Source organism: Symphalangus syndactylus, chromosome 5, assembly GCF_028878055.3.
Source record: "Symphalangus syndactylus isolate Jambi chromosome 5, NHGRI_mSymSyn1-v2.1_pri, whole genome shotgun sequence".
Classification (NCBI taxonomy): domain Eukaryota; kingdom Metazoa; phylum Chordata; class Mammalia; order Primates; family Hylobatidae; genus Symphalangus; species Symphalangus syndactylus.
The window spans coordinates 130,112,446-130,138,482 of record NC_072427.2 but is presented as its reverse complement, the minus strand read 5'-3'; the positions used below and the strand labels follow the sequence as shown (position 1 = coordinate 130,138,482).

General features: G+C 43.1%; 2 protein-coding genes across 10 annotated transcripts; both read left to right on the top strand.

The window, feature by feature from the left end:
- The first annotated feature begins 17 nt into the window (after window positions 1–17).
- On the top strand, window positions 18–22,386 carry HAUS2 (HAUS augmin like complex subunit 2). Of its 8 annotated transcripts, none has more exons than XM_063639590.1 (6): window positions 18–167; window positions 9,966–10,058; window positions 12,085–12,211; window positions 13,369–13,501; window positions 15,854–15,962; window positions 19,015–21,342. In XM_063639590.1, exons 1-6 carry the CDS (start codon window positions 75–77, stop codon window positions 19,222–19,224), a joined length of 765 nt encoding a protein of 254 aa, XP_063495660.1. In that variant the 5' UTR covers window positions 18–74; the 3' UTR covers window positions 19,225–21,342. The 8 variants fall into 8 exon arrangements, with proteins under 8 accessions (XP_063495660.1, XP_055134860.1, XP_055134866.1 ...); XM_055278884.2 differs by lacking the exon at window positions 12,085–12,211 and adding an exon at window positions 11,092–11,161 and having other exon boundaries at window positions 42–167; window positions 19,015–22,386; XM_063639591.1 differs by lacking the exon at window positions 18–167 and adding an exon at window positions 11,092–11,161.
- Window positions 22,387–22,513: 127 nt separating this feature from the next.
- Window positions 22,514–25,060, top strand: LOC129482695 (myosin regulatory light chain 12B-like). 2 transcript variants are annotated; one of them, XM_055278899.2, is made up of 2 exons: window positions 22,514–24,525; window positions 24,658–25,060. In XM_055278899.2, the coding sequence occupies exons 1-2, from the start codon at window positions 24,313–24,315 to the stop codon at window positions 24,817–24,819; spliced, it is 375 nt and encodes a 124-aa protein (XP_055134874.1). In that variant the 5' UTR covers window positions 22,514–24,312; the 3' UTR covers window positions 24,820–25,060. The 2 variants fall into 2 exon arrangements, with proteins under 2 accessions (XP_055134874.1, XP_055134873.1); XM_055278898.2 differs by having other exon boundaries at window positions 22,514–25,060.
- The last annotated feature ends 977 nt before the right edge of the window (window positions 25,061–26,037 follow it).

Sequence of the window (26,037 nt, the reverse complement as noted above, 5' to 3'; positions counted from 1 at the left end):
CATCGAGCCGCGCCGTGCGTTCGCAGTGCGTTCCCGCTCACTCTTGGCGCCTTCGCGGGAGGTGCGTCCGAGCCATGGCCGCTGCCAACCCGTGGGACCCGGCGTCCGCGCCTAACGGCGCTGGGCTAGTGCTAGGCCACTTCATAGCTTCGGGGATGGTCAATCAGGTACGTGGGGGCGACGGTGGTGTCATCAAGGGGGTGCCCACGGTGGCAACAATATGGCTGTGAGTTGGTGCTGCTGGCTGTGGGAGAGGTGAGGGTCCTGGTTGGGGTCTGTACTAGAGTAATAAGAGCCCCTTCCAGGCAACAGCCGCGACCGTTCTGCCGTGGGTGCTTGGAAAGCGGGGATCTGAGTGGATGGTGTTTAGGGTAGACTGTGTTTTGAGTGTCTGTAGGGTAAATTTGTCCCAGTCCAGTTTGTGGGAGATTAGACTGTTACCGGCCTTTCTTTTATCCAGTGATACTGCCTCTAGACTGTAGTGTAAGGCGGGGATGGGAAATACGGGTCGTTCTGTCCCCTTGCGGAACAAGCATTCCCAACAAGGCTCGTTTGTGGGAAGTGTTGAATCGTATTTGGGGCGGGAGGTGCTGGGTAGAGAAGAGCGCCAGGAGCTCTTTTTTGGCATTTTTATTTTATTTATTTATTTATATGAGACAGAGTCTCGCTCTAACGCCCAGGCTGGAGTGCAGTGGCGCGGTCTCGGCTCACTGCAACCTCCACCTCCCGGGTTCAAGCGATTCTCCTGCCTCAGCCTCTCGAGTAGCTGGGACTACAGGCGCGTGCCACCACGCCCAGCTAATTTTTTTTTTTTTTTGGTATGTTTATTAGAGACGGGGTTTCACCTTGTTAGCCAGGATGGTCTCGATCTCCTGACCTCGTGATCCACCCGCCTCGGCCTCTCAAAGTGCTGGGATTACAGGCATGAGCCACCGTGCCCGGCCTTGGCATCTTTAAAGGCAAAAAAAAAAAAAAGTATTGGCTAAAAAGATAAGACCTTGGAACGTGAATGGAGGAAGAGATTAATTTTGAGAAGGAGAGAAGAGAGACATTAACCCAAGGAGTCACGGAGTGGCAGTTATAGGTTGGGCAAGAAGAGCATGTTGGGGGAAGGAGCCAACAGAGGGAGAAATTGAACATGTGAGGAAATAATGGAATGCAAGTGACAGGAGGGCATGGGGAAAGTGGGATCAAGGGCATTGAGAAAAATGGGGAAATAAATTTTGATATATAGAGGAAGTTGAGGAATTTCACTAAAAACAGAAAAGTTAAACTGATCTGTAAAAATTAGCACATATTAGCCGGCATGGTGGCGTACACCTGTGGTCCCAACTACTCCGGGGACCACATGGGTACCGGAGGCTCAGATGGGAAGATGGCTTGAGCTCAGGAGATGGAGGTTGCAGTGAGATGCGATCGGGCCACTGCACTTAGCCCGGGCAACAGAGTGAGACCCTGTCTCAGAAAAAAACAAAACAAAACAAAAAACACTACAAACATGATGGTAGATTTACGGAGAATATATAACTTTTTTTTTTTTTTGAGACTGAGTCTTGCTCTTTCGCCCAGGCCAGACTGCAGTGGCACTATCTCGGCTCACTACAAGCTCTGCCTCCTGGGTTCACGCCATTCTCCTGCCTCAGCCTCCCGAGTAGCTGGGACTATAGGCTCCCGCCACCACGCCCGGCTAATTTTTTGTATTTTTAGTAGAGACGGGGTTTCACCATGTTAGCCAGGATGGTCTCGATCTGCTGACCTCGTGATCTGCCCGCCTCGGCCTCTCGAAGTGCTGGGATTACAGGCATGAGCCACCGCGCCCGGCCCATAACTTTTTATAGTTATAAGAGCCATTAGAGACTCTAATACCTTACAGTATTTTTTAATTTAAGAAACTAAGGCTTAGACCAAGAAACTTGCCCATGGTCACTAGACTGTTAAAGGAGAATTAGATCTTAGTACCTCTCCTTTTTGACACATTGTATCCTCTCTCAAGATGAACTGTTATAAGAGGCTGTGATACTGTCTTAAAAGATTTTAAGCTTTTGTTGAACACCCATTGTCTGGGTGATGGGGAGATTCAGGTGGTCCTAGCTGACTAACTTTACGAGGGGTGACCACAGCACTCTACAGTGTAATCCTTCCTCCCTTCTCTCCTGTCTTTTCTTTTTTTTTTTTTTTTTTTTGAGACGGAGTCTCGCTCTGTCGCCCAGGCTGGAGTGCAGTGGCACAATCTTGGCTCACTGCAAGCTCTGCCTCCTGGATTCACACCATTCTCCTGTCTCAGCCTCCCGAGTAGCTGGAACTACAGGTGCCTGCCACCTCGCCCTGCTAATTTTTGTATTTTTAGTAGAGATAGGGTTTCACCATGTTAGCCAGGATGGTCTCGATCTCCTGACCTCGTGATCTGCCCGCCTCTGCCTCCCAAAGTGCTGGGATTACAGGCGTGAGCCACCGTACCCGGCCCTCTCCTGTGTTTTCTTTTTTTCTTTTCTTTCTTTCTTTTTTTTTTTTTTTTTTGAGACGGAGTCTCCCTCTGTTGCCCAGGCTGGAGTGCAGTGGTGTGATCTTGGCTCACTGTACCCTCCGCCACCTGGGTTCAAGCAATTCTCGTGCTCCCGAGTAGCTGGGACTACAGGCACCTGCCATCGCACCTGCTAATTTTCATACTTTCAGTAGAGATGGGGTTTCACCATTTTGGCCAGGGTACTCTCGAACTCCTGACCTCAGGTGATCTGCCTGTCCCGGCCTTTTTCTTCTTATCAGGTTACCTAGTACTCTCACTTGTATTGTCCAGTTCTCCTGTCACAAAATAGTTTGGCAAACTCATAATAGAAAACATTTTTGAGGGCTCACTCCTGTAATCCCAACACTTTGGGAAGCCGAGGTGGGTGGATCGCCTGATGTCAGGAGTTTGAGATCAGCCTGATCAACATGGTGAAACCCAGTCTCTACTAAAAATACAAAAATCAGCCGGGTATAGTGATAGGTGCCTGTAATCCCAGCTACTTGGGAAGCCGAGACATGAGAATCGCTTGAGCCCTGGAGGTGGAGGTTGCAGTGAGCAAAGATCGTGCCACTGCACTCCAGCCTGGGTGACACAGTAAGACCTTGTCTCAAAAAAAAAACCCCCCAACTTTTGGCACTTGGTATCCCTCTAAAGAGCATTGGTAGGAAATACAAATGCCTAAACCAAAGGAGTGAGGCACTGGTGACAGAATTTCAGGCATTGATGGGTGAACTCTTTTTTAGGGGTGGTGGTTGTCTTGGGGGTGTCTACTGTCTCTCAAGTAACATTAATTAGACAGTTACTGGTTTTACCTACAGTTAACATGTCCCACTCCATAGCTCCTTAAGATCTCTGACAACCTTACTACACAGCTAGTCCCAATGAGGGAGCTATTTACAGACTTGTAGGTTGGTTTTACTTTAAGCAAACTTTATACATAAAAACCTTTATCTCTTCTTTTCTTTTTTTTTTTTTTCCCTGAGACAGAGTCTCGCTCTGTTGCCCAGGCTGGAGTACAGTGGCACAATCTTGGCTCACTGCAACCTCCGCCTCCCGGGTTCAAGCAATTCTCCTGCCTCAGCTTCCTAAGTAGCTGAGATTACAGGTGCGCACCACCACGCCTGGCTAATTTTTTTTACTTTTAGTAGAGATGGGGTTTCACCATATTGGTCAGGCAGGTCTCGAACTCCTGACCTCAAATGATCCACCCACCTCGGCCTCCCAAAGTGCTGGGATTACAAGTGTGAGCCACTACACCCAGCAAAAAACCTTTTCCTATTAGAAGGATTTAGCATTGATTCTTTCAAAATGATTTGTCACGTCGTCCCTTTAAACAGCCCATCACTTTAATGCACATCATTTTTTGTGCCTTAAAAATTAAGACTATTGAGTTCCTGCTGGCAAGGATTTTTAAAAAATTGAGTGATTCCTAAAATTGTTATTTGATACAACTCTTCTAGAAAACATAGCTTGTTTGAGGCCGGACGCGGTGGCTCACGCCTGTAATCCCAGCACTTTAGGAGGCCGAGGCGGGTGGATCATGAGGTCAGGAGATCGAGACTATCCTGGCTAACAAGGTGAAACCCCGTCTCTACTAAAAATACAAAAATTCGCCAGGCGTGCTGGCGGGCGCCTGTAGTCTCAGCTACTCCGGAGGCTGAGGCAGGAGAATGGCGTGAACCCGGGAGGTGGAGCTTGCGGCGAGCCAAGATCGCGCCATTGCACTCCAGTCTGGGTGACAGAGTGAGACTCCGTCTCAAAAAAAAAAAAAAGAAAAGAAAACATAGCTTGTTTGAAGTTTTGTTTCAATCCGTTAGAGAGTGATTTGGTGAAAGAAAGGTAGGACTGTCTGTAGGATAATGGGGTATTGCTTTAGTTTATTCCCCTAGAGACTGCTTTAGTGGCCTTACATTCTAGATGTTTTTCCAGCAAGTGTGAGTGAGTCATGGAGTCTTGACCAAAGCTTGATCATTGCTTATTGGCAATTAATAAGATCAGGGTCTGGATCTACCAAAAAAACCACAGAATCTACTAATTCTATTTTCTTAACCTGTGTCCTACTCTCCTCTACATCTCGTCTCCCATTTGAGAGCCTCTGCTCTTAAATTCTCTGCTATACTACCTCCCTTTTAATGTCCCTCAGCTAGAATTCAGTGTGAAAAGGAAGGGATAGGAAAAAGAAGAAAGAGTGCCCAAAAATTACAAATTTATACATGCATATATGGTATATAATGTTACCACGATTTTTTTTTTTTTTTTTTTTTGAGACGGAGTTTCGCTCTTACTGCCCAGGGTGGAGTGCAATGGCACGATCTCAGCTCACCATAACCTCTGCCTCCTGGGTTCAAGCAATGCTCCCGCCTCAGCCTCCCAAGTAGCTGAGATTACAGGCGCATACCACCACGCCCGGCTAACTTTTGTATTTTTAGTAGAGACAGGGTTTCACCACGTTTGTCAGGCTGGTCTTGAACTCCTGACCTCGTAATCCGCCCACCTCGGCCTCCCAAAGTGCTGGGATTACAGGCCAGGATTTTTATATTAAGTGCAAAGGTTCTGGATTTCAGCTTCTTCTTATGCCTAGCCACAGAATAAACAAATACCCTGAATAGACTCCTTTTTCTCAGGATCCTTTCATTTTCAGGGTTCTTTTGCCCTTTGGGGCATGTAATAGCAATATATAATAACAATAGCTAAAGGAAAAGACTTTTCTGTATTCCCCAATCCCTGATGCTTTTTTCTTCTTTTTTTTTTAAATGTGTTAAACTAAGTCTCAATCCTCAAATAGTTGTACTTTCTATTTATTATAGAAAATAAGCCTCCACCTCCCTAAGTGCAGGGATTACAGGTGAGAGCCACTGCACCTGACCCTCTTTCTTTTTTCTCTCCTTTTTTGTTATCTGCTTCTTAAACATTCTTATTTTTCCTCTGGTTTCTCTTGCATGTTCTTAGCTAAGCACCATTACTCTGTTGTTGAACCCAACAGTTTACTAGTTTGTCAGATATACAACTAGGATTAGTGTAGAAGCATGGAGAGAGGGAGATATACCAGGGAACAGGTTGGTTACAATGTGATAAATTGTAGAAAATATTTTACTTTCATTTACCTCCTGAGAGAAACAAAGAAAAAAGGGTCAGCTGATATGATGGAAGGACAGTGGATTAGATGTGTTCTCACTTCCATCCTGGCACACTTTGGCAGTGTGAAGTTGGAGTAATACTTTCCTGTTCCTCAATTTTGCCATCAGTAAAATATCTTGTGTTATCTACTTCAGTGAATGGCATAACTGTCCACTCACCTGAAGCAGAATCCTTAGAGTATTAACTGGATTTTATCCCTTACCGTATCAACTAAGATTTGTCAATTCCATCTTTGCAGGAACTCCCATCTTTTTTTCCTTTCCTTTTTAACTGTTACTGACCTAGTCCACATTCTCATCCTCACCTGGAATACTGTAGCAGCCACCTGTTTAAATATCCAGCCTCTCCTGTCTATTTCTCCACTAGTGTTTTTTGTTTATGTTAGCTAGTTATCAGGCTTTTCCTTTTTTTTTAATTGTGGTAAAATACATATAACATAAAATTTACTATTTTAACTATCTTAAAATGTACAATTCAGTGGCATTTACTATACTCAATATTGTGCAACTATTTTCAAAAACATCTTTATCACTTCAGATGTAAACTCTGTACTATTCCCTATTCCTTCCTCCCTCTTCATTAGTGTTTTTATTTTGTTTGTTTTGTAGGTGTATTTTTTTTTTTTTTTTGAGAGAGAGAGTCTCGCTCTGTTGTTCAGGCTGGAGTGCAGTAGTGCGCTCACAGCTTACTGCGGCCTCAGCCTCCTGGGCTCAAGTGATCCTCCCATCTCAGCCTGCCTAGTAGCTGGGATTACAGGCATATGTCATCATGCCTGGCTAATTTTTGTATTTTTAGTAGAGACAGGGTTTCAGCATATTGCCCAGGCCGGTCTCCAACTCCTGATATCAGGTGATCTACCCACCTCGGGTAGGTCAGGAGTTCAAGACCAGCCTGGCCAACATGGTGAAACCCCGTCTCTACTAAAAATACAAAAATTAGCCAGGCAGTAGTGGTGCACACCTGTAATCCCAGCTACTCGGGAGGCTGAGGCAGGAGAATTGCTTGAGCCTAGGAGACAGAGGTTGTGGTGAGCTGAGATTGCCACTGCACTCTAGTCTGGGATTACAAGTGTGAGCCACCACGCCCAGCCAGGTTTTATTTTTCATACTGCCCCAGTTAAATATCCCCACCTTCCCCACTGCCGCTGAGGCAGGGTCTCACTCTGTTGCCCAGGCTGGAGTTGCAGTAGCATGATCACAGCTCACTGCAGCCTCAATTCCCCAGGCTCAAGGGATCTTCCCACCCCAGCCTCCCAAGCAGCTGGGACTATAGGCACGTGTCACCATGCCTGGCTAATTTTTTTTTTTTTTTTTTGAGACAGAGTCTCGCTCTGTCATCAGGCTGGAGTGCAATGGCATGATCTCTGCTCACTGCAACCTCCGCCTCCTGGGTTCAAGCGATTCTTCTGCCACAGCCTCCCAAGTAGCTGGGACTACAGGCGTGCCACCACATCCAGCTAATTTTTGTATTTTTAGTAGAGATGGGGTTTCACCATATTGGCCAGGATGGTCTCGATCTCCTGACCTCGTGATCTGCCCACCTCGGCCTCCCAAAGTGCTGGGATTACAGCCGTGAGCCACCGCGCCCGGCTGCCTGGCTAATTTTTAAAATTTTTTTGTAGAGACAGAGTCTCCCTGTGTTGTGCAGGCTGGTCTCAAACTCCTGGGCTCAAGCAGTTCTCCTGCTTTAGCCTCCCAGAGTGCTGGGATTACAAGTGTGAGCCATTATGCCACCCTGTATTTCTAAATAAGTATTATGCATGATTATATTACTTCTTCACCAGAAAATGTTCAGTTGCTCCCATTTTCTGCAGTATGATTGTTGAGCATAGCACTCAGGATCATCTATGATTATGTTGGAGACTATGTTTTCAGCTACATCTTACCCCTCTTTTCACATATATGCTAACACTGGTGGTTATTGAGCATTTATAATGTTTTTGATCTTTCTATCTAGAATACTATCTAGAATACCTTTTTCTTCCTATCCATTATGAGCCTCGTGAGGGTAGAGAGCTTGTTTCACTCATATTTGAATATTCTATTGCCTAACTCAGTAAATGTTCATAAAATTGATTATTTTTGGACAGTAAACTTTTACTATGAAGAGCCAGAGAGTAAATATGTAAGGCTTTGTGGGCCATATGGTTGCAGCTACACAACTAGGTGGTTGTATAAAAGCAGACAGAGATAGTGTGTAAATGGATGAGAGAAGTCATGTTCCAATAAAACTTTATTTCTAGACCATGAAATTTGAATTTCATATCATTTTCTTTTCTTTTTTTTTTTTAGACGGAGTTTCGCTCCGTCGCCCAGGCTGGAGTGCAGTGGCGCGATCTCAGCTCACTGCAACCTCTGCCTCCCGGGTTCAAGCAATTCTCCTGCCTCAGCCTCCCGAAGCAGCTGGGATTACAGGCGCCTGCCACCACGCCCGGCTAATTTTTTTTTTTTTTTGGAATACAGACGGAGTTTCACCATGTTGGCCAGGCTGGTCTCAAACTCCTGACCTCAGATAATCCACTTGCCATGGCCTCCCAAAATGTTGGGATTACAGGTGTGAGCCACTGTGCCCAGGCTTTTTTTTTTTTTTCTTGAGACAGGGTCTCACTCCATCGCCCAGACTGGAGTGCAGTGACAATCTCAGCTCACCACAACCTGTCTCCTAGGCTCAAGCAATTCTCCTGCCTCAGCCTCCCGAGTAGCTGGGATTACAGGTGTGCACCACTACTGCCTGGCTAATTTTTGTATTTTTAGTAGAGACGGGGTTTCACCATGTTGGCCAGGCTGGTCTTGAACTCTTGACCTCAAATGATCCACCCACCTCGGTTTCCAAAGTTCGGGATTACAGGCATGAGCCACTGTGCCCAGCCTGTTATAAAATATTGTCTTTGATTTTCTTTTTCCCAACAATTTGAAAATATAAAAACCATGCCTGGCTCACAGGCTGTACAAAAACAGGTAATGGGCTGCATTTATTTCATGGACTATAGTTTTCCAGTCTCTGGCCTATCTGATCTCTAAAGTTCTTTGGCCTGGGTGTGGTGGCTCATGCCTGTAATCTGAGCACTCGGGGAGGCTGAGGCGGGTGGATCACCTGAGGTCAGCAGTTCTAGACCAGCCAGGCCAACATGGTGAAACCCCAACTGTACTAAAAATACAAAAAAAAAAAAAAAAAAATTAGCTGGGCATGGTGGCGGTAATCCCAAAAACTCCCACCTACTTGGGAAGCTGTAATCCCAGCTATTTGGGGAGCTAAGGCAGGAGAATCAGTTGAATGCAAGACGCAGAGGTTGCAGTGAGCAGAGATGGTGCCATTGTGCTCCAGCCTGGGTGACAAGAGCAAAACTCAGTCGGTGGCTCACACCTGTAATCCCAGCATTTTGGGAGGCCTAGGTGGGCAGATCACGAGGTCAGGAGATCGAGACCATCCTGGCTAACACAGTGAAACCCTGTCTCTACTAAAAAACACAAAAAAATTAGCCGGGCGTGGTGGTGGGCGCCTGTAGTCCCAGCTACCCGGGAAGCTGAGGCAGGAGAATGGCGTGAACCCGAGAGGCAGAGCTTGCAGTGAGCCGAAATCGCGCCACTGCACTCCAACCTGTGCAACAGGGCGAGACTCCATATATATATTTTTTTTTTTTTTTTTTTTAATGAAGTTCTTTACTGTGCTAGCATTCTAGAAAGCAAGATGATAGAGAAAATCGTGGATGAAGTCTAGGAATGCACAAGATAATACTCAATTCTGAGATAATGTGCATGAACTCATGGAATGAAAGGATGAAAAAGAAGGGGTAACCTTTTTAAAAGAATAATTATGCCTGGATACAAATAATCCTTTAACTAAAAGATGAGAATGTGAACATACACAGTATGAATGACTTGTAGCCAACTGAGGTCATTTAACGAATCAGATAAATAATTCCATGAAGGCGAAAAGTATTTTATTTCAACCCCAGAAGCTCTGAGAGACTGGGCCTCAGTCATTTGGAAATGTAGAGGTGATTCTCCAACAACTTTAGCCTTTGAATCCTTTGATAAACTATCAGTAATACAAATCTATTTTGTATAGTACCTTAGGAAATAATACAAAGGGAGTGTGTTGTTTGTTTCTCTCTTTTTTTTAATATTTGAGCAAGTGATTTGTGATGGTGAAAGTTCTAAAACAGGAATTACACATTGCTACTGTTTTACTTTGTACTTCGTGTTCAAAGGCAGTGTTGAACATAATATATTCTCATATTTTAGACTATGGGCATGCTATTCCAATGTACCTAGAAACTTTTTGTGACATTCTGCTACTTTCCTTGTTCATTTACCAATAGGAGATGTTAAACATGTCTAAGAAAACAGCTTCTTGTTTTGTGAACTTCACCAGACTACAACAGATCACAAATATTCAAGCTGAAATCTACCAGGTAAATCATGTTGTTTTCAGTTTCTTTTTTTTTTTTTTTTTGAGGCGGAGTCTCGCTCTGTCACCCAGTGACAGTGGAGTGCAGTGGCACAATCTCGGCTCACAGCAAGCTCCGCCTCCCAGGTTCACGCTATTCTTCTGCCTCAGCCTCCTGAGTAGCTGGGACTACAGGTGCCCACCACCATGCCCGGCTAAGTTTTTGTATTTTTAGTAGAGATGGGGTTTCACCGTGTTAGCCAGGATGGTCTCGATCTCCTGACCTCGTGATCTGCCCGCCTCGGCCTCCCAAAGTGCTGGGATTACAGGTGTGAGCCACTGCGCCCGACCTGAACTTTTCACTTTCTACTCCTAGTATAGGAAAACAGAAACAAAAGTTGGCCAGATGTAGTGGCTCACGCCTATAATCCTCGCACTTTGGGAGGCCAAGGTGGGAGGACTGCTTGAGCCCAGGAGTTTGAGACCAGTGTGGGCAACATAGGGAGATCCCGTCTCTACAAAAAAATTTAAAAGTAACCAGACATGGTGGCACACACCTGGAGTCCCAGCTACTTGGGAGGCTGAGGTGGAAGGATCACTTGAGCCTAGGAGATTGGGGCTGCAGTGAGCCATGTTTGCGCCACTGCACTCCAGCCTGGGTGACAGACGGAGACCTTGTCTCAAAAACAAAAAAACTTTATTGGTTCAAAAAGCAATTCCTTTGAACTTAGAACAGTGTCTAGCACATAACTAGCTACATGTTTACTTAATAATAGTAGTAACAGTAATAGTAGTAACAGTAGCAGCAGCAGGGCAAGAACAGCAAAATGAAAAACTTCAGTAAATCCCCTGGACTTTTTTTTTTTTTTTTTGAGACAGAGTCTTACTCTGTCACTCATACTGGATTGCAGTGGCACAATCTCGGCTCACTACATCCTGACCACAGGTGATCCACCTGCCTCAGCCTCCCAAAGTACTGGGATTACAGGAGTGAGCCACCACACCTGGCCATGGACACTTTCTGATTGAGCTAAATGTTACTTTTGTTCCTCTTGTAGAAAAACCTGGAAATTGAACTCCTGAAACTAGAAAAAGATACAGCAGATGTTGTTCATCCTTTCTTTTTGGGTAAGTGGTTTGGTTAAGTGGATAATCACTGGAATTTCAACTTTTTCTTGGATTACTGTAAATAAGCACCAGTCAGTCAAATTATGATACATCATCATTTTTCCAGGTGTTGTCCCAAAGCTAATGAAATCTTCTATTTCTATGCTAAAATAGAAGTTCTGTTGGCTTGAGTAGTACAAATAGCATAAAAAGTCACCAAATTGGCTCTTCAAAGTCAGGAGAACGTGAAAGACAAAGTCTGAGGAACTTTTCAGATTAAAGGAGACTAAAGGGACATGACAACTAAAGCACTGTATGATCGTGGATCAATTTTTTATTTTAATGAGATGGGGTCTTCCTATGTTGCCTAGGGTAGTCTTGAATGGCTCAAGCAGTCCTCCCAAATCACCCTCCCAAGTAGCTGGGATCACAGGTGCATACCACCATGGCTGGCAATGTTTTGAATATTTGATGAGAAAATGTTCTTGTGGCCAGGTGTGGAGACTCACGCCTGTAAACCCAGCACTTTGGGAGGCCAAGGTGGGTGGATTGCTTGAGCCCGGGAGTTCAAGACCAGCCAACATGGTGAAACCCTATCTCTACAAAAAAATACAAAAACTAGCTAGGCATTGTAGCATGTACCTGTAGTGCCAGTTACATGAAAGGCTGAGGCAGAAGGATTGAACCTGGGAGGTCGAGGCTGCAATGAGTTGTGATCGTAGCACTCTGCTCCAGCCTGGGTGACAGAGTGAGACCCTGTCTCAAAAATTAAAATTCTTTTTGCTGTAAAGGACATTATTGGGATACTTAGTGATGTTTAAATATGGACTATATTAAATATTGGTAGTATTGTGTTAATGTGAAATTTTTTGAATTTGATAATGTGCTGTAGTTATATAGGAGAATGTTCCTGTTCTTGGGAAATACATGCTAACGTTTTACAGGTAAAAAACATCATGCTGTCTGCAGCTTACTCTCAAGTGGATCAGCAAAAATTAGAGAGAGAGAGAGAGAGAAGAGAGAGAAAGAAGATAAAAAGAAAATGTAGCCAAATGTTAACAATTGGTGAATGTAAGTAAAATGTATATGTGAGTTCACCGAGCTCTTTTTTTTTTTTTTTTAAATTTTTTTAATTTTTTTTTTTTTAATTTTTTTTTTTTTTTGAGATGGAGTCTCGCTCTGTTGCCCAGGCTGGAGTGCAGTGGTGCAATCTCGGCTCACTGCAAGCTCCGCCTCCCGGGTTCATGCCATTCTCCTGCCTCAGCCTCTCCGAGTAGCTGGGACTACAGGCGCCCGCCACCACGCCCGGCTAATTTTTTTTTTTTTTTTTGTATTTTTAGTAGAGACGGGGTTTCACCGTGGTCTCGATCTCCTGACCTCGTGATCCGCCCGCCTCGGCCTCCCAAAGTGCTGGGATTACAAGCGTGAGCCACCGCGCCCGGCACACCGAGCTCTTTTTTTGAAACTTTTCTGCAAATCTGAATTTTTCCAAATAAGAATTTTAAAGAAAGGTCAATTGGCAGCCATTAACTGAATGGGGAAAATAATGAGTTAATCAGAAATAGTTTGTAGGATGACTTTTTTTTTTTTTTTTAAGAGTGTCACTCTGTAACCCAGGCTGAAGTACAGGTCGCTGTAACTTCAACACCTGGTTTCAACTGATTCTCTCAAGTAGCTAGGACTACTGGCATGTGCCACCATGCCCAGCTAATTTTTTTTTTCAATTTTTTTGTAGAGATGAGGTCTTGCTATGTTGCCCAGGCTGGTCTTGAACTCATGGCCTCAATTCTCCTGGTTCAGTCTCCCTAAACACTGCGATTACAGGTATGAGCTAGTGCACCAGCTAAGGTGACTCTTTTTCAATGGTCTTTTATAGACTATTGGAGTCAGGGATAGGAAAAAAGACTTTGTGTTAAGAATATAGCTCTGGCTATAAGAACTGAATAAGAGGAGAGATGAGAAACACAGAGAAAGAATTTAGCACTAGATTTGGTTATCACTAGGAAAAGAGATAATAGAAATATATTAGATATACAAAAACCGACTAAGAGAAAGTTGTTGAAAATGAAATTGGTATTGGTATTAAAGATAGCAAAGAGGAGACAGGAGGGTAATGATAGGATGAATTTTTGACATTGGTAGTGTCAAACCAAGGCAAAGAAGAAATTATTAGTGATTCTGTTATTTGTCCTATTGTTAACTATAATTACTGTTCTTAATTTGTATAGCTCAGAAGTGTCATACTCTGCAAAGCATGAATAATCATTTGGAAGCAGTGCTGAAAGAGAAGAGATCCCTTAGGCAAAGACTGTTGAAACCCATGTGCCAGGAAAACTTACCTATTGAAGCTGTTTATCACAGGTTAGACTGAAAAGTAGAAATTAACAGTTACACCTGTTTTCTGAGTTTACTTTTTGTTTTGCAGTTACTTTGTAGCAGAATTCATAAAACAATTAGTGATTGTATTTGTTAACATTATTAATGTTGATATATTAAACCAGAAAGAAAATCTTTGCTTTTAAACCATTATACCTAGGGCAAAAAGGAAGAACTTGGCCATTGTGTTTTGGGAATTATAAATTATGACTTTAATGAAAGACATTAGATCCATAACATGTAACAATAGATATTGTTTGTATGTGAAGTAAATTCATTGTTGAGTTAATGTTGCCTATATGTAAAAATTCTATTGGCGGGGTTTAACTGGAGCAGATAAAAACACTATCAACTAAGGGAGGAAAAAACCTGGATTCTGTTCTCATCTCTACTGTTTATATGCCTCAAAGCCTTGAGCAAATGATTTACATTTTTGCCTTAGTTTCTCAATAAATAGAATAGAGATGAGTTCTATTGCCCTCCTCCTCACAGAGTATTACAAGTATCATTGAAGATGTAGATTATGACTAATGAGAAATACTAGCCTGGGCAACATGGCAAAACCCCGTTTCTACAAAAAAAATATATAAAAATTATCAACACATGATGGAACACACCTGTATTCCTGAGCTGGGAGGATGACCTGAGCCCAGGAGGTCAAGTCTGCGGTGAGCTGTGATTGCACTAGCCTGGGTGACAGAGTGAGACCCTGTCTCAAATAAATAAATACAAAGCAAGCATCTGGGGATCTCATTGCTAACTTTCTCCACCAGTGCCTCACTAGCTTAAGCAAATCAGTATCTTCTCTTAAGTGTCAGATTTTTTATTTTGTAGGAAAATAATAGATATACAAAAACTTATTCTTCCAAAAAAACAAAACAAGGCTGGGCACAGTGGCTCACGCCTGTAATCCCAACACTTTGGGAGGCCGAGGTGGGCTGATCACTTGAGGCCAGGAGTTCAAGACCAGCCTGGCCAACATGGTGAAACCCCATCTCTACCAAAAAATACAAAATATGCTGGGCATGGTGGCACATGCCTGTAATACCAGCTACTGGTGAGGCCGAGGCAGGAAAATCACTTGAACCCAGGAGGCAGAGGTTGCAATGACCTGAGATTGCGCCACTGCACTCCAGCCTGGGCAACAGGGTGAGACTCTGTCTCAAAACAAAAAACAAAACCCCTTTCTTGTGGCTATATTCAGTATCTGTTTAGTACATTATTATTACCCTTAATGTATATATTGTACTACATATAAGGACTAGGCAATGATTTGAAAGCATTTTTGCAAGTGCAGAGATTCAAAGTAGCTTTCTATGTAGGCTATTTCAATGAAGTACATTTATCCTTACTGTCTTCATTCTTCGCAGAGAATGAGTAAGTTGAAATGGAATGAGGCCAGGCGTCATGGCTCACGCCTGTAATCCCGGTAATTTGGGAGGCCAAGGTGGGTGGATCACTTGAGGCCAGGAGTTTGAGACCAGCTTGGCCAACATGACAAAACCCTGTCTCTACTAAAAATACAAAAATTAACTGAATGTAGTGGTGCACGCCTGTAATCTCAGCTACTCAGGAGGCTGAGGCACAAGAATCACTTGAACCCAGGAGGTGGAGGTTACAGTGAGCTGAGATTGTGCCACTGCACTCCAGCCTGGGCAACCGAGTGAGACTCTGTCTCAAAAAAAAAAAAAAAAAAAAGAAAAGAAATGGGGCTGGGCAAGGTGGCTCACGCCTGTAATCCCAGCACTTTGGGAGGCCAAGGCGGGCGGATCACGACGTCAGGAGATCGAGACCATCCTGGCCAACATAATGAACTCCGCCTGCTAAAAACACAAAAATTAGCCAGGCGTGGTGGTGGGCGCCTGTAACCCCAGCTACTTGGGAGGCTGAGGCAAGAGAATTGCTTGAACCCAGGAGGCAGAAGTTGCAGTGAGCCGAGATTGCACCGCTGCGCTCCAGCCTGGTGACATAGCGAGACTCCATCTCAAAAAAAAAAAAAAAAAGAGAAATGGAATGGGGTTTTTTTTTTATCTAGGGAAATTCCTTTACTTATATGAGAAAATGATTAACATTGAGGTTTCTCTAACATTAAGTTGGATTCCAGATATGATTACTGTTGTCTCTTTCCATTTTTTTATTTGGATAAGTTGCTTAAAGTGAAAGAGAAGGACCTTTTTTTAATCACTAATATTTCTATGAATGCAGGAAGGTTGTTATTGGCTCTCTAGGTTGATTGTAATTCTTATCTCAAATTAAAAGTCCTGATGAAAAGAAAAGAAAAGGAACATAAAACAATTAAACTTAAAAAAATGGTTGACTTTTTTCTTTCTCTTTCAGATATATGGTGCATTTGCTGGAGTTGGCTGTGACTTTCATTGAGAGATTAGAAACTCACCTTGAAACAATTAGAAATATTCCTCATTTAGCTGCAAAACTAAAGAAAATGGTGAGTATTAATATAGCTATCTTTAGGTATTTTTTACTAGAATCTTAGAGGTGTGCTCTCCCAGTTTAGCTTTTTAATAGCTAATATTACGAGCTAGTTAATTTTTAAATCAAGAAGTATTTTCTTGGCCGGTCATGGTAGCTCACGCCTGTAATCCCTGCATTTTGGGAGGCCACGGCGAGTGGATCACTTGAGGTCAGGAGTTGGAGACCAGCCTGGCCAACATGGTGAAACTCCATCTCTACTGAAAATATAAAAATTAGCTGGGCATGGTGGTGCGCGCCTGTAATTCCAGCTACCCAGGAGGCTGAGGCAGGAGAATTGCTTGAACCTGGGAGGCAGAGGTTGTGTGAGCTGAGATTGTGCCACTGCACTCCAACCTGGGTGACAGCAAGACTCCATCTCCCATTAAAAAAAAAAGAAGAAGAAGAAGTGTTTGTTTATTTATTTAGGCCTTGGATTTAACATTTTCTTTTTTATATAATTTTTATTTAGGAGCCATTTTAAATTATTTTATTCCAACATTTAATAAACATGTGTTGCCTTCATTGTGCTGTGGCTATGCTACATGTATTGTGAAAGATAGATATGACCAATCTCTGCCTTCAAATTCTCAATGTTTGGTGAGACAGCTGTAAAATATACATTTTCTACTTATAGGATTATATTTGCATAATAAATGCAGCAAATAATTATAAAGAGATGCCATCTATTGAGCATAGAAAAGGGAGGAATTACTTCCAGTTTAGGAGGATTCTGAGTAGGATAGGGATAGGAAGACTTCAATAAAGTTTTTGTTTTGTTTTTTAAATAGAGACAAGTTCTCACTGTGTTGCCTAGGCTGGTTTCCAACTCCTAAGCTCAAGTGAGGCACCCGCCTCGGCCTCTCAAAGTACTGAGATCACAGGCATGAGCCACTGTGTCCAGCTTCAATAAAGATTTATTTAGGTGTTAGTAGTAAGCCGAATCTTTTTTTTTCTGATATGGAGTTTCCCTCTTGTTGCCCAGGCTGGAGTGCAGTGGCACAATCTTGGCTCAGTGCAACCTCCGCCTCTTGGGTTCAAGCGATTCTCCTGCCTCAGCCTCCCAAGTAGCTGGGATTACAGGCGCCCACCACCACGCCCGGCTAATAGTTTGTATTTTTAGTAGAGACAGGGTTTCGCCATATTGGCCAGGCTGGTCTCCAACTCCTGACCTCAGGTGATCCACCTGCCTCGGCCTTCAAAAGTGTTGGGATTAAAGGCCTGAGCCACTGCACTTGCCAAAGTAAGCTGAATCTTAAGGAATAAGTGAAATTCGGACATGCATCAGAAAGAATAGTTTGGCCAAAAGGAGCAACGTGAGGAAAGACATAAAAGTCAAAGAACCCAGAGAGTATGGGGGGGAAAGTGATACTCCACTTTGGCTGATGCCTAAAGGTATTGAGGAGATTAGCTCAGGGTTAGTTTATACAGTGCCTTAAAAACCAGACTAAGAACCTTAGACTTTACTGTCTGAGTACTGGGGAGCCATTGAATGTGTGTGTGTGTGTGTGTGTGTGTGTGTGTTTTCTTTTTTTAGTGAAGGGTGCAGAGGAGTGACTTGATTAGAACTGCCTTAATCATGGAGAAAATATTGGATAGAGCAGACTGAGCCTTGCTACTCTTAAGTATGGGCAGAGAGTATCAACATCACTTGGAAGCTTGTTATAAATACAAAACTACAGACATCATGCACCCTAGAACTTCAGAATCAGAATCTACGTTTTAACAAGTTCCTCAGGTGATTCCTGTGCACAGTAAAGTTTGATCAGCTCTGGGTTAGACGACTAGGCAGAGAAACCAAAGGCAGAAAAACCTGGAGACTAATTACCGTCATTCAGATAAAAGATTTAAAGCATAGGAATACAGAAGATAATTTTTTTAGATTTTGGAGGTCAAATTTTTAGAACTTGGCTACGAATTGAACAAGGGACACATAAAAAATAATGAAGTTTCTAGTCTGGGTGACCTGAAGGTGAGTAGGATCAAGTGTGGGTTAAAGAAGTTAGTAAGTGGGCCGGGCGCGATGGCTCACTCCAGCACTTTGGGAGGCGGAGGAGGGTGGATCACGAGGTCAGGAGATCATGACCATCCTGGCTAACATGGTGAAACCCCGTCTCTACTAAAAATACAAAAAATTAGCCGGGCGTGGTGGCACGTGCCTGTAGTCCCACCTACCTGGGAGGATGAGGCAGAAGAATCACTTGTACCCAGGAGACGGAGGTTGCAGTGAGCTGAGATTGCGCCACTGCACTCCAGTCTGGCAACAGAGTGAGACACCATCTCAAAAAAAAAAAAAAAAAAAAAAAGAAGTTAGCAAGTTTATTTTATTATTATTATTTTTTTTTTTTTTTTTTTTTTTTTTTTTTTTTTTTTGAGACGGAGTCTCGCTCTGTCGCCCAGGCTAGAGTGCAGTGGCGCGATCTCGGCTCACTGCAAGCTCCGCCTCCCAGGTTCACGCCATTCTCCTGCCTCAGCCTCTCCGAGTAGCTGGGATTACAGGCGCCCGCCACCGCGCCCGGCTAATTTTTTGTATTTTTAGTAGAGACGGGGTTTCACCGTGGTCTCGATCTCCTGACCTCGTGATCCGCCCGCCTCGGCCTCCCAAAGTGCTGGGATTACAAGCGTGAGCCACCGCGCCCGGCCAGCAAGTTTATTTTTTGACACCTCTTGCACATGTAGTAAATGGTCAATCATTTTTGAACTGTAGTTAGACTGAGTTTGAGGTATTGAAGGTACATCCAGATAGAGATTACCAGTAGTCTTAAATGTGGGCCTGAATTTTAGGAAGGAGGTTAGGTTTAGCAATATAAATTGAGGGTCATCTGCATTGAGTGATTATTGAAGACAAAAGAGGTGAACTCACAAAGAGTAGGTTTGTACTGTAAGAAGTGGGAAAGCACAGTTTTAAGGAGCTTTTGAAGTAAGGGGCTGGAAAAAGATCAGGTGTTAACCTTTGGTATCAGTTACTCATGATATAATGAATTAATAAGAGACATAATTTCTCCTGTTTCCCTTTTCAAATGTTACAGAACCAGGCTTTAGCAAAGATGGATATATTGGTGACTGAGACAGAAGAACTGGCAGAGAATATACTCAAGTGGCGTAAACAACAAAACGAAGTTTCGTCTTGTATCCCCAAAATATTAGCTGAAGAAAGTTATCTTTATAAACATGATATTATAATGCCTCCTTTACCTTTTAGTTCTACAGTTCATGTCCAAACTATTAATGCCAAGTAGTCATCAACTTTATTTTTGCTTAATTATGTGTAGTCATATGAAGTCTATTTCTAGTTGACTGTAACATGGGTATTAATAGTCTTTGCTGCTAGTAATACTGAAAGAACCTGCTTTATATTGGAATATCAAGATCTCAGGTTCATTAAGACCAAACTGACTTTTCCTTTGTTTTTCGTATATTTTTATTCTACCTTTCAGTAAAACTAGAGAAGATAAAAAATAGCCATGACAATTTATTAACATAAGTGAATTAACCATTTCTCAGGTGGGAAATTCTCTTTTTTTAAAAATGTGTGTTTATGGTCTGGTGTGGTGGCTCACACCTGTAATCCTAACACTTCGGGAGGCTGAGGCGGGCAGATCACTTAAACCCAGGAGTTCAAGACCAGCCTGGGTAACATGGTGAAATCCCATATCTACAAAATAAACAAAAAATTAGCTGACCATGGTGGTGCATGCCTGTAGTCCCAACTATTCGGGAGGCTGAGGTAAGAGGATCACCTAAGCCTGGGAGGTCATGGTTGCAATGAGCCATGATCACACCACTGTGCTACAGCCTGGGCGACACAGTAAGACCCTGTCTCAAAAAAAAAAAAGTGTGTTTCTGGCCAGGCACGGTGGCTCACACCTGTAATCCCAGCATGTTGGGAGGCCTAGGTGGGCGGATCACGAGGTCAGGAGTTTGAGACCAGCCTGGCCAACATGGCGAAACAACTGTCTCTACTAAAAATACAAAAATTAGGCTGGGCGCAGTAGCTCACGCCTGTAATCCCAACACTGAGAGGCCAACCCAGATGGGTGGATTACCTGAGATCAGGAGTTTGAGACCAGCCTGGACAACATGGTGAAACCCTGTCTCTGGTAGAAATATAAAAAATTAACCGGGCATGGTGGTGGATGCCTGTAATCCCAGCTACTTGGGAGGCTGAGGCAGAAGAATCACTTGAACCCAGGAGGCAGAGGTTGCAGTGAGCCAAGATCATGCCACTGCACTCCAGCCTGGGCAAAGGAGCAAGACTCCATCTCCAAAAAAATAAAAAAATACAAAAATTAGCCAGGCATGGTGGCATGCGCCTGTAATCCCAGCTACTCAGGAGGCTGAGGCAGGAGAATCGCTTGAACCCAGGAGGCAGAGGTTGCAGTGAGCCCAGGTCGTGCCACCGCACTCCAGCTTGGGCAACAGAGCAAGACTCTGTCTTCAAAAAAAAAAAAAAAAAGGCGTTTCTGAATTAGAAGGGTCTTCTTGAATCTGAAAATGTCTATGATGATTATTCCTGTGGGAATGTCACTAAGTATGCAGAAAAGAGTAACATAGCCAGCCTGACTTACCCTTTGAAAGGCCTGATTATAAGGTTTGTCCTTGGCTGTTGCATCTGGGAACTTAGATATCAGAAGGTGTCTTAGTCTGTTCTGTCATAACAGAATTACACAAACTAAGTATTTTATAATGAACAGAAGTGTATTTGGTTGACGGGTGTGGAGGCTAGGCAGTCCAAGAACATGGCGCCAGCATCTATTCTAGCGAGGGTCTTGCCATGGCAGAAGGCACCACATGGCAAGTGAGCATGAGAAAGATACATGGGTTTAAACTCAGCCTTTTATCATGAGCCCACTCCCGAGATAGCAGCACTAATTCATTAATGAGGGCAAAGCCCTCCTTACCTAATTACTTTTTAAAAGTCTCATAACACTTTTACGATGTCAATTAAATTTCCAACACTTGAACTTTGGGGGACATATTTAAACCTTAACAGGAGGGCTCCACTCACTGAAAAGAGTGGTTCATGGTAGCTAACCTGTGGTTTGTGCTGAAAACCTGCTTTCTTCCTGGGAGTCTAGAATTTTGGTACATGGTAGGTAGAAGGTACCTACGTGACCAGCCCCCAGTAAAAACCCTGGGTACTGTATCTCTAACAAGCTTGCCTGGTAAACAACATTTCTCACATATTGTCACAATTCAGTTGCTGGTGGAATGAAACAACACATATGTGTGACTCCACTGTTAGAGGACTCTGGAAGCTTATACCTGGTTTCCCCCAGACTTTGTCTCTGACCTTTTCTCTTTGCTGTTTTGTTTCATATGCTTTTGCTGTAATAAATCATAGCTGTGTGATGATATGCTGAGTCTTGTGAATTCTCCTAGCAAATCATGGAACCTGGAGGTAGTCTTGGAGACCCTGGCACACAAAGCAGTTCCTAAGTGTTTACTGGTAGCTGTAGGAATAGGCAAAGAAGAAACAGCAAAGAAAAAGGCACATTGTGATACAACTTTGGAGGTTTACCTTGCAAAATGCTCAGATATTTTACCTATTGGAGGTTATTGTCCACATAATAGAGAGTGATATACTAACAACTGCCTCAGGATATACTCTTTTTAATCAGCATTGTAACTACCCTTGGCTTATTTTACTTTTAGACTTGGGGTTCTGTTTTGCTTTAAAACATGTACATCAGTTTTGTTTTTTTTCTTTTTTTTTTTTTTTTAAGACAGGACCTCACTCTGTCACCCAGGTTGCTGAGAGAGTGGTGTGGCCTGTTCTTGACCTCACTGCAGCCTTGACCTCTCAGGCTCAAGTGATCCTCCCACCTCAGCCTCCCAGGTAGCTGGGACTATAGGCACGCGCCACCACGCCTGGCTAATTTTTTTATTTTCTGTAGAGACAGAGTTTTGCCATGTTGTTGAGGCTGGTCTCGAACTCCTGGGTTCAAACGATCCTCCTGCCTCAGCCTCCCAAAGTGCTGGGAGTATGGGTGTTAGCCACCGTGCCTGGCCTCATTGCACTCCTTAACACAAGAAGACTTCAACAATGATAAGTAAAGTAGTTCTTTATAAGGAAGCAGGATCATTACCAAAATAAATCCTGCTAAAACAACAGGAATCATGTTTTAAAGCCTACTTTGCTAATTTTTGCTAGTAGGCTAAGAGTGATCGTAATATCTCGAACATAGACACTTAAAGCCTTTAATTGTATTTCATCAAAAATCTGTTCATACCCCACGTTGGTTTTGAAACATACTGTGCTTTTTCTTCGTGTTATTTTCCTATATTCATTTTTGTGTGTATGTGTATGTCACAAATATTGATATGCCTGGTTGTTTATTTTTGTTTTCTATTATGCCTTTTTCAAAATATAAAAATAAACCTGTAATTTCTAACTAAAATTTTTTAGTCCTAGTCTGAATTTAAAGTGATAGAAAGGACTGATGCACTGTTTAACTTATACAGTATAGGCATATAGGCTCTCAGAATCAAAAGAGCTTCAGGTAAGTTAAGCCTGAGGTCTACTTCAAAGGGAAAAGCTAATTTAATACTCTTCCAGAGTCAATCAGTGCTGATTAATTTTTCTTTAATTATTCAACTTTTAGATGTGTGAATACTAAAAACAAAAACTTAGTTCTGCATGCCTTTTTGTTGTTGTTGTTTTTTAGATGGTCTTGCTCTCACCCAGGCTGGAGTGCAGTGTGGCAACAATCACAGCTCACTGCACTCTCAACCTCCTGGGCTCAATGGATCCTCCCACTTCAGCCTCCCAAGTAGCTGGGACTACAACTGTGCCCCACTACACCCAGCTAACTTTTAAATTTTTTCGTTGAGATGAGGTCTCGTCCTGTTGCCCAGGCTGGTCTTGAACTCCTGGGTTCAAGCAATCTTGGCCTCCCAAAGTGCTGGGGTTACAGGTGTTAGCCCCTTGCACCTAGCCTGAATGTCTGTGTTTTCTGCTTACACTAGAAGAGGTGTGTGAGATTTGCAAATTTATTGCCAGCATAACAGTGATGCCAGTTCGTGAAGACCATTGTGGAGGAATTGAGATGCTGCCTGGTTTTCCTAGCATTTTTCTTATTTTCTTTCTTTCTCTATGTGACTCTACCAGTCTGACCTCTGATTTATCCTCTGAAACCTTCAGTGAAGTCAGGAACATAGTTTGAGGAATAGCAGAACCTAAAAGATTTCTTGACGTGCAAAATCTATAATAGAGTTGAGATTTTAATAAGACTGTAATTAGTATATTGTGGGATTTCTTCACATATCTGTAAAACACATGAATTTACAGAAAAGAATTATCTCATAATTTGGGGAATCCACTAATTGAGTTTACTGAAAAAATTATGCATTAGACCCTTGAACAACGTAAGTTTGAAGTGCATATGCAATTTGGTTTTTTTTTTTTTTTGAGACAGTGTTTCACTGTCACCAGGCTGGAGTGCAGTAGTGTCATCTCAGCTCACTGCAACCTCCGCCTCCTGGGTTTGAGCAATTCTCCTGCCTCAGCCTCCCGAGTAGCTGGGATTACAGGTGCACACCACCATGCCCGGCTAATTTTTGTATTTTTGGTACAGACAGGGTTTCACCATGTTGGCCAGGATGGTCTCGATCTCTTGACCTCATGATCCACCCACCTCGGCCTCCCAAAATGCTGGGATTACAGGAGTGAGCCACTGTGCCCGGCCACAATTTTTTTTTTTCAATAAATATATTGGAAGTTTGGAGCTTTGTGACAACTTGAAAAATTCACAGGTCAGGCACAGTGGCTCATGCCTGTAATCCAGCACTTTGGGAGGCAGAGGCGGGTGGATCACCTGAGGTTGGGAGTTCGAGACCAGCCTGACCAACATGGAGAAACCCTGTCTCTACTAAAATCAGAAAATTAACCAGGAATGGTGGCACATGCCTGTAATCCCAGCTGCTTGGGAGGCTGAGGCAGGAGAATTGCTTGAACCCGGGAGGCGGAGGTTGCAGTGAGCTGAGATGGTGCCATTGCACTCCATCCTGGGCAACAAAAGCAAAACTCTGTCTCAAAAAAAAAAAGAAAAATTCACAGATGAACTGTGTGGCCTACAGATATCTTGAATGCAAAAAATATATGTAGATACTAGTCTATCATTTACTACCACGGAATACACAAATCTATTAAAAGTTAAATTTTATGAAAACATACAGACTGTACATGTAAGCAAATTTAAAATGCAGTATTAAATCATAACTCTGTAGCCGCCACTGTCCGGCCACAGCCCCACGCTCTTCGCTGTCACTCGTCATCTCGCACAGGGTGGCTCCAGTTCTGGTGTTTGGCGCCAGAATTAACCACCATGTCGAGCAAAAAGGCAAAGACGAAGACCACCAAGAAATGCCCTCAGTGCACAGTATGCAATGTGTTTGCCATGTTTGACCAGTCACAGATTCAGGAGTTCAAAGAGGCCTTCAACATGATTGATCAGAACAGAGATGGTTTCATCAACAAGGAAGATTTGCATGATATGCTTGCTTCTCTAGGGAAGAATCCCACTGATGGATACCTTGATGCCATGATGAATGAGGCACCAGGGCCCATTAATTTCACCATGTTTGGTGAGAAGTTAAATGGCACAGATCCTGAAGATGTCATCAGAAATGCTTTTGCTTGCTTTGATGAAGAAGCAACAGGCACCATTCAGGAAGATTACCTGAGAGAGCTGATGACAACCATGGGGGATCAGTTTACAGATGAGGAAGTGGATGAGCTGCACAGAGAAGCGCCTATTGACAAAAAGGTGAATTTCAATTACTTCGAGTTCACAAGCATCCTGAAACATGGAGTAAAAGACAAAGATGACTGAAAAGAACTTTAGCTAAAACCTTCCAATTACATTGTCTTACTCTGTTTTATTTCTCACACACTTCCCCCACCCTCATGGAACCTGTTGCACGCAACTTAGTTTCACAGCTTTGCCTTTTTTTTAATGTATTTATTCCAGAACTTTCTGCCACTTAGCACTTGTATAATCAGACTGGAAATGGGGATGAGGACATAAATTGTATTGAAAAAGAGATCGCCAATAAAAATTAACAAATGTGAAAGCCCCCCCAAAAAACATAACGCTATAAACTAGTACGTACTGTACTACTGTAATTTTGTAACTGCCTCCTGTTTTAGTGAGTCAAGTGTTGCCAGCATCTGCTTAAAACTGTGATGCTAATCATAGCAGTTCCTCTCTTCAGTAAACTGTATCACAATAAAACGTGATCTCTTGAGGTTCTTGAGTGTTTTTCACCGTATTCAGTGCAATATCATAAGCCTTGAATAACGTCAGGGGACCAGTATCAAGTGCCACTAGTGATGCTGGAAGTGCTCCCAAGAAGCAGAGAAAAGTCATGACATTACAAGAAAAAGCTGAATTGCTTGATATGTACTATAGATCTGCAGCTGTGGTTGCCTACCATTTCATGATAAATGAATCCATTGTAAGGACCATTATAAAATTAAAAAAAAATTTTGCAGCCATGACCACAGCTACACTAGCAGGCACAAAAACCTTGCACTTTTTGTGAAATACCTTTTTATAGTTTATTTTTATTTTTTAATCTGTGTAGAGATGAGGTGTCACCATTTTGCCCAGGCTGGTCTCAAACTACTAGGCTCAAGCAATACTCCTACCTTGGCCTCCCAAAGTGCTGGGATTACAGGTGTGAGCCACCGTACCCGGCCCTGAAATATCTTTTTATCTCATATTGAAAATGCAGCTTTTGGCCGGGCTCAGTGACTCACGCCTGTAATCCCAGCACTTTGGGAAGCCAAGGTGGGCAGATCACCTGAGGTCAGGAGTTTGAGACCAGCCTGGCCAACATGGTGAAACCCCATCTCTACTGAAAATACAAAATATAACCAGGCGTGGTGGCGCACACCTGTAATCCCAGCTACTTGGGAAGCTGAGGCAGAAGAATCACTTGAACCCAGGAGGCAGAGGTTGCAGTCAGCTGAGATTGTGCCACTGCACCCAAGCCTGGGCAACAGAGCAAGACTCTGTCTCCAACAACAACAACAACAACAACAAACA

Excerpts from the sequence above, each read along its gene's own strand:
- HAUS2 (XM_063639590.1), top strand. The coding sequence starts at position 75 with ATGGCCGCTGCCAACCCGTGGGACCCGGCGTCCGCGCCTAACGGCGCT. Across the intron at positions 10,059-12,084 it reads TTCAAGCTGAAATCTACCAG|GTAAAAAACATCATGCTGTC; the intron begins GTAAATCATGTT and ends AACGTTTTACAG. Across the intron at positions 13,502-15,853 it reads ATTGAAGCTGTTTATCACAG|ATATATGGTGCATTTGCTGG; the intron begins GTTAGACTGAAA and ends TTTCTCTTTCAG.
- LOC129482695 (XM_055278898.2), top strand. The coding sequence starts at position 24,313 with ATGTCGAGCAAAAAGGCAAAGACGAAGACCACCAAGAAATGCCCTCAG.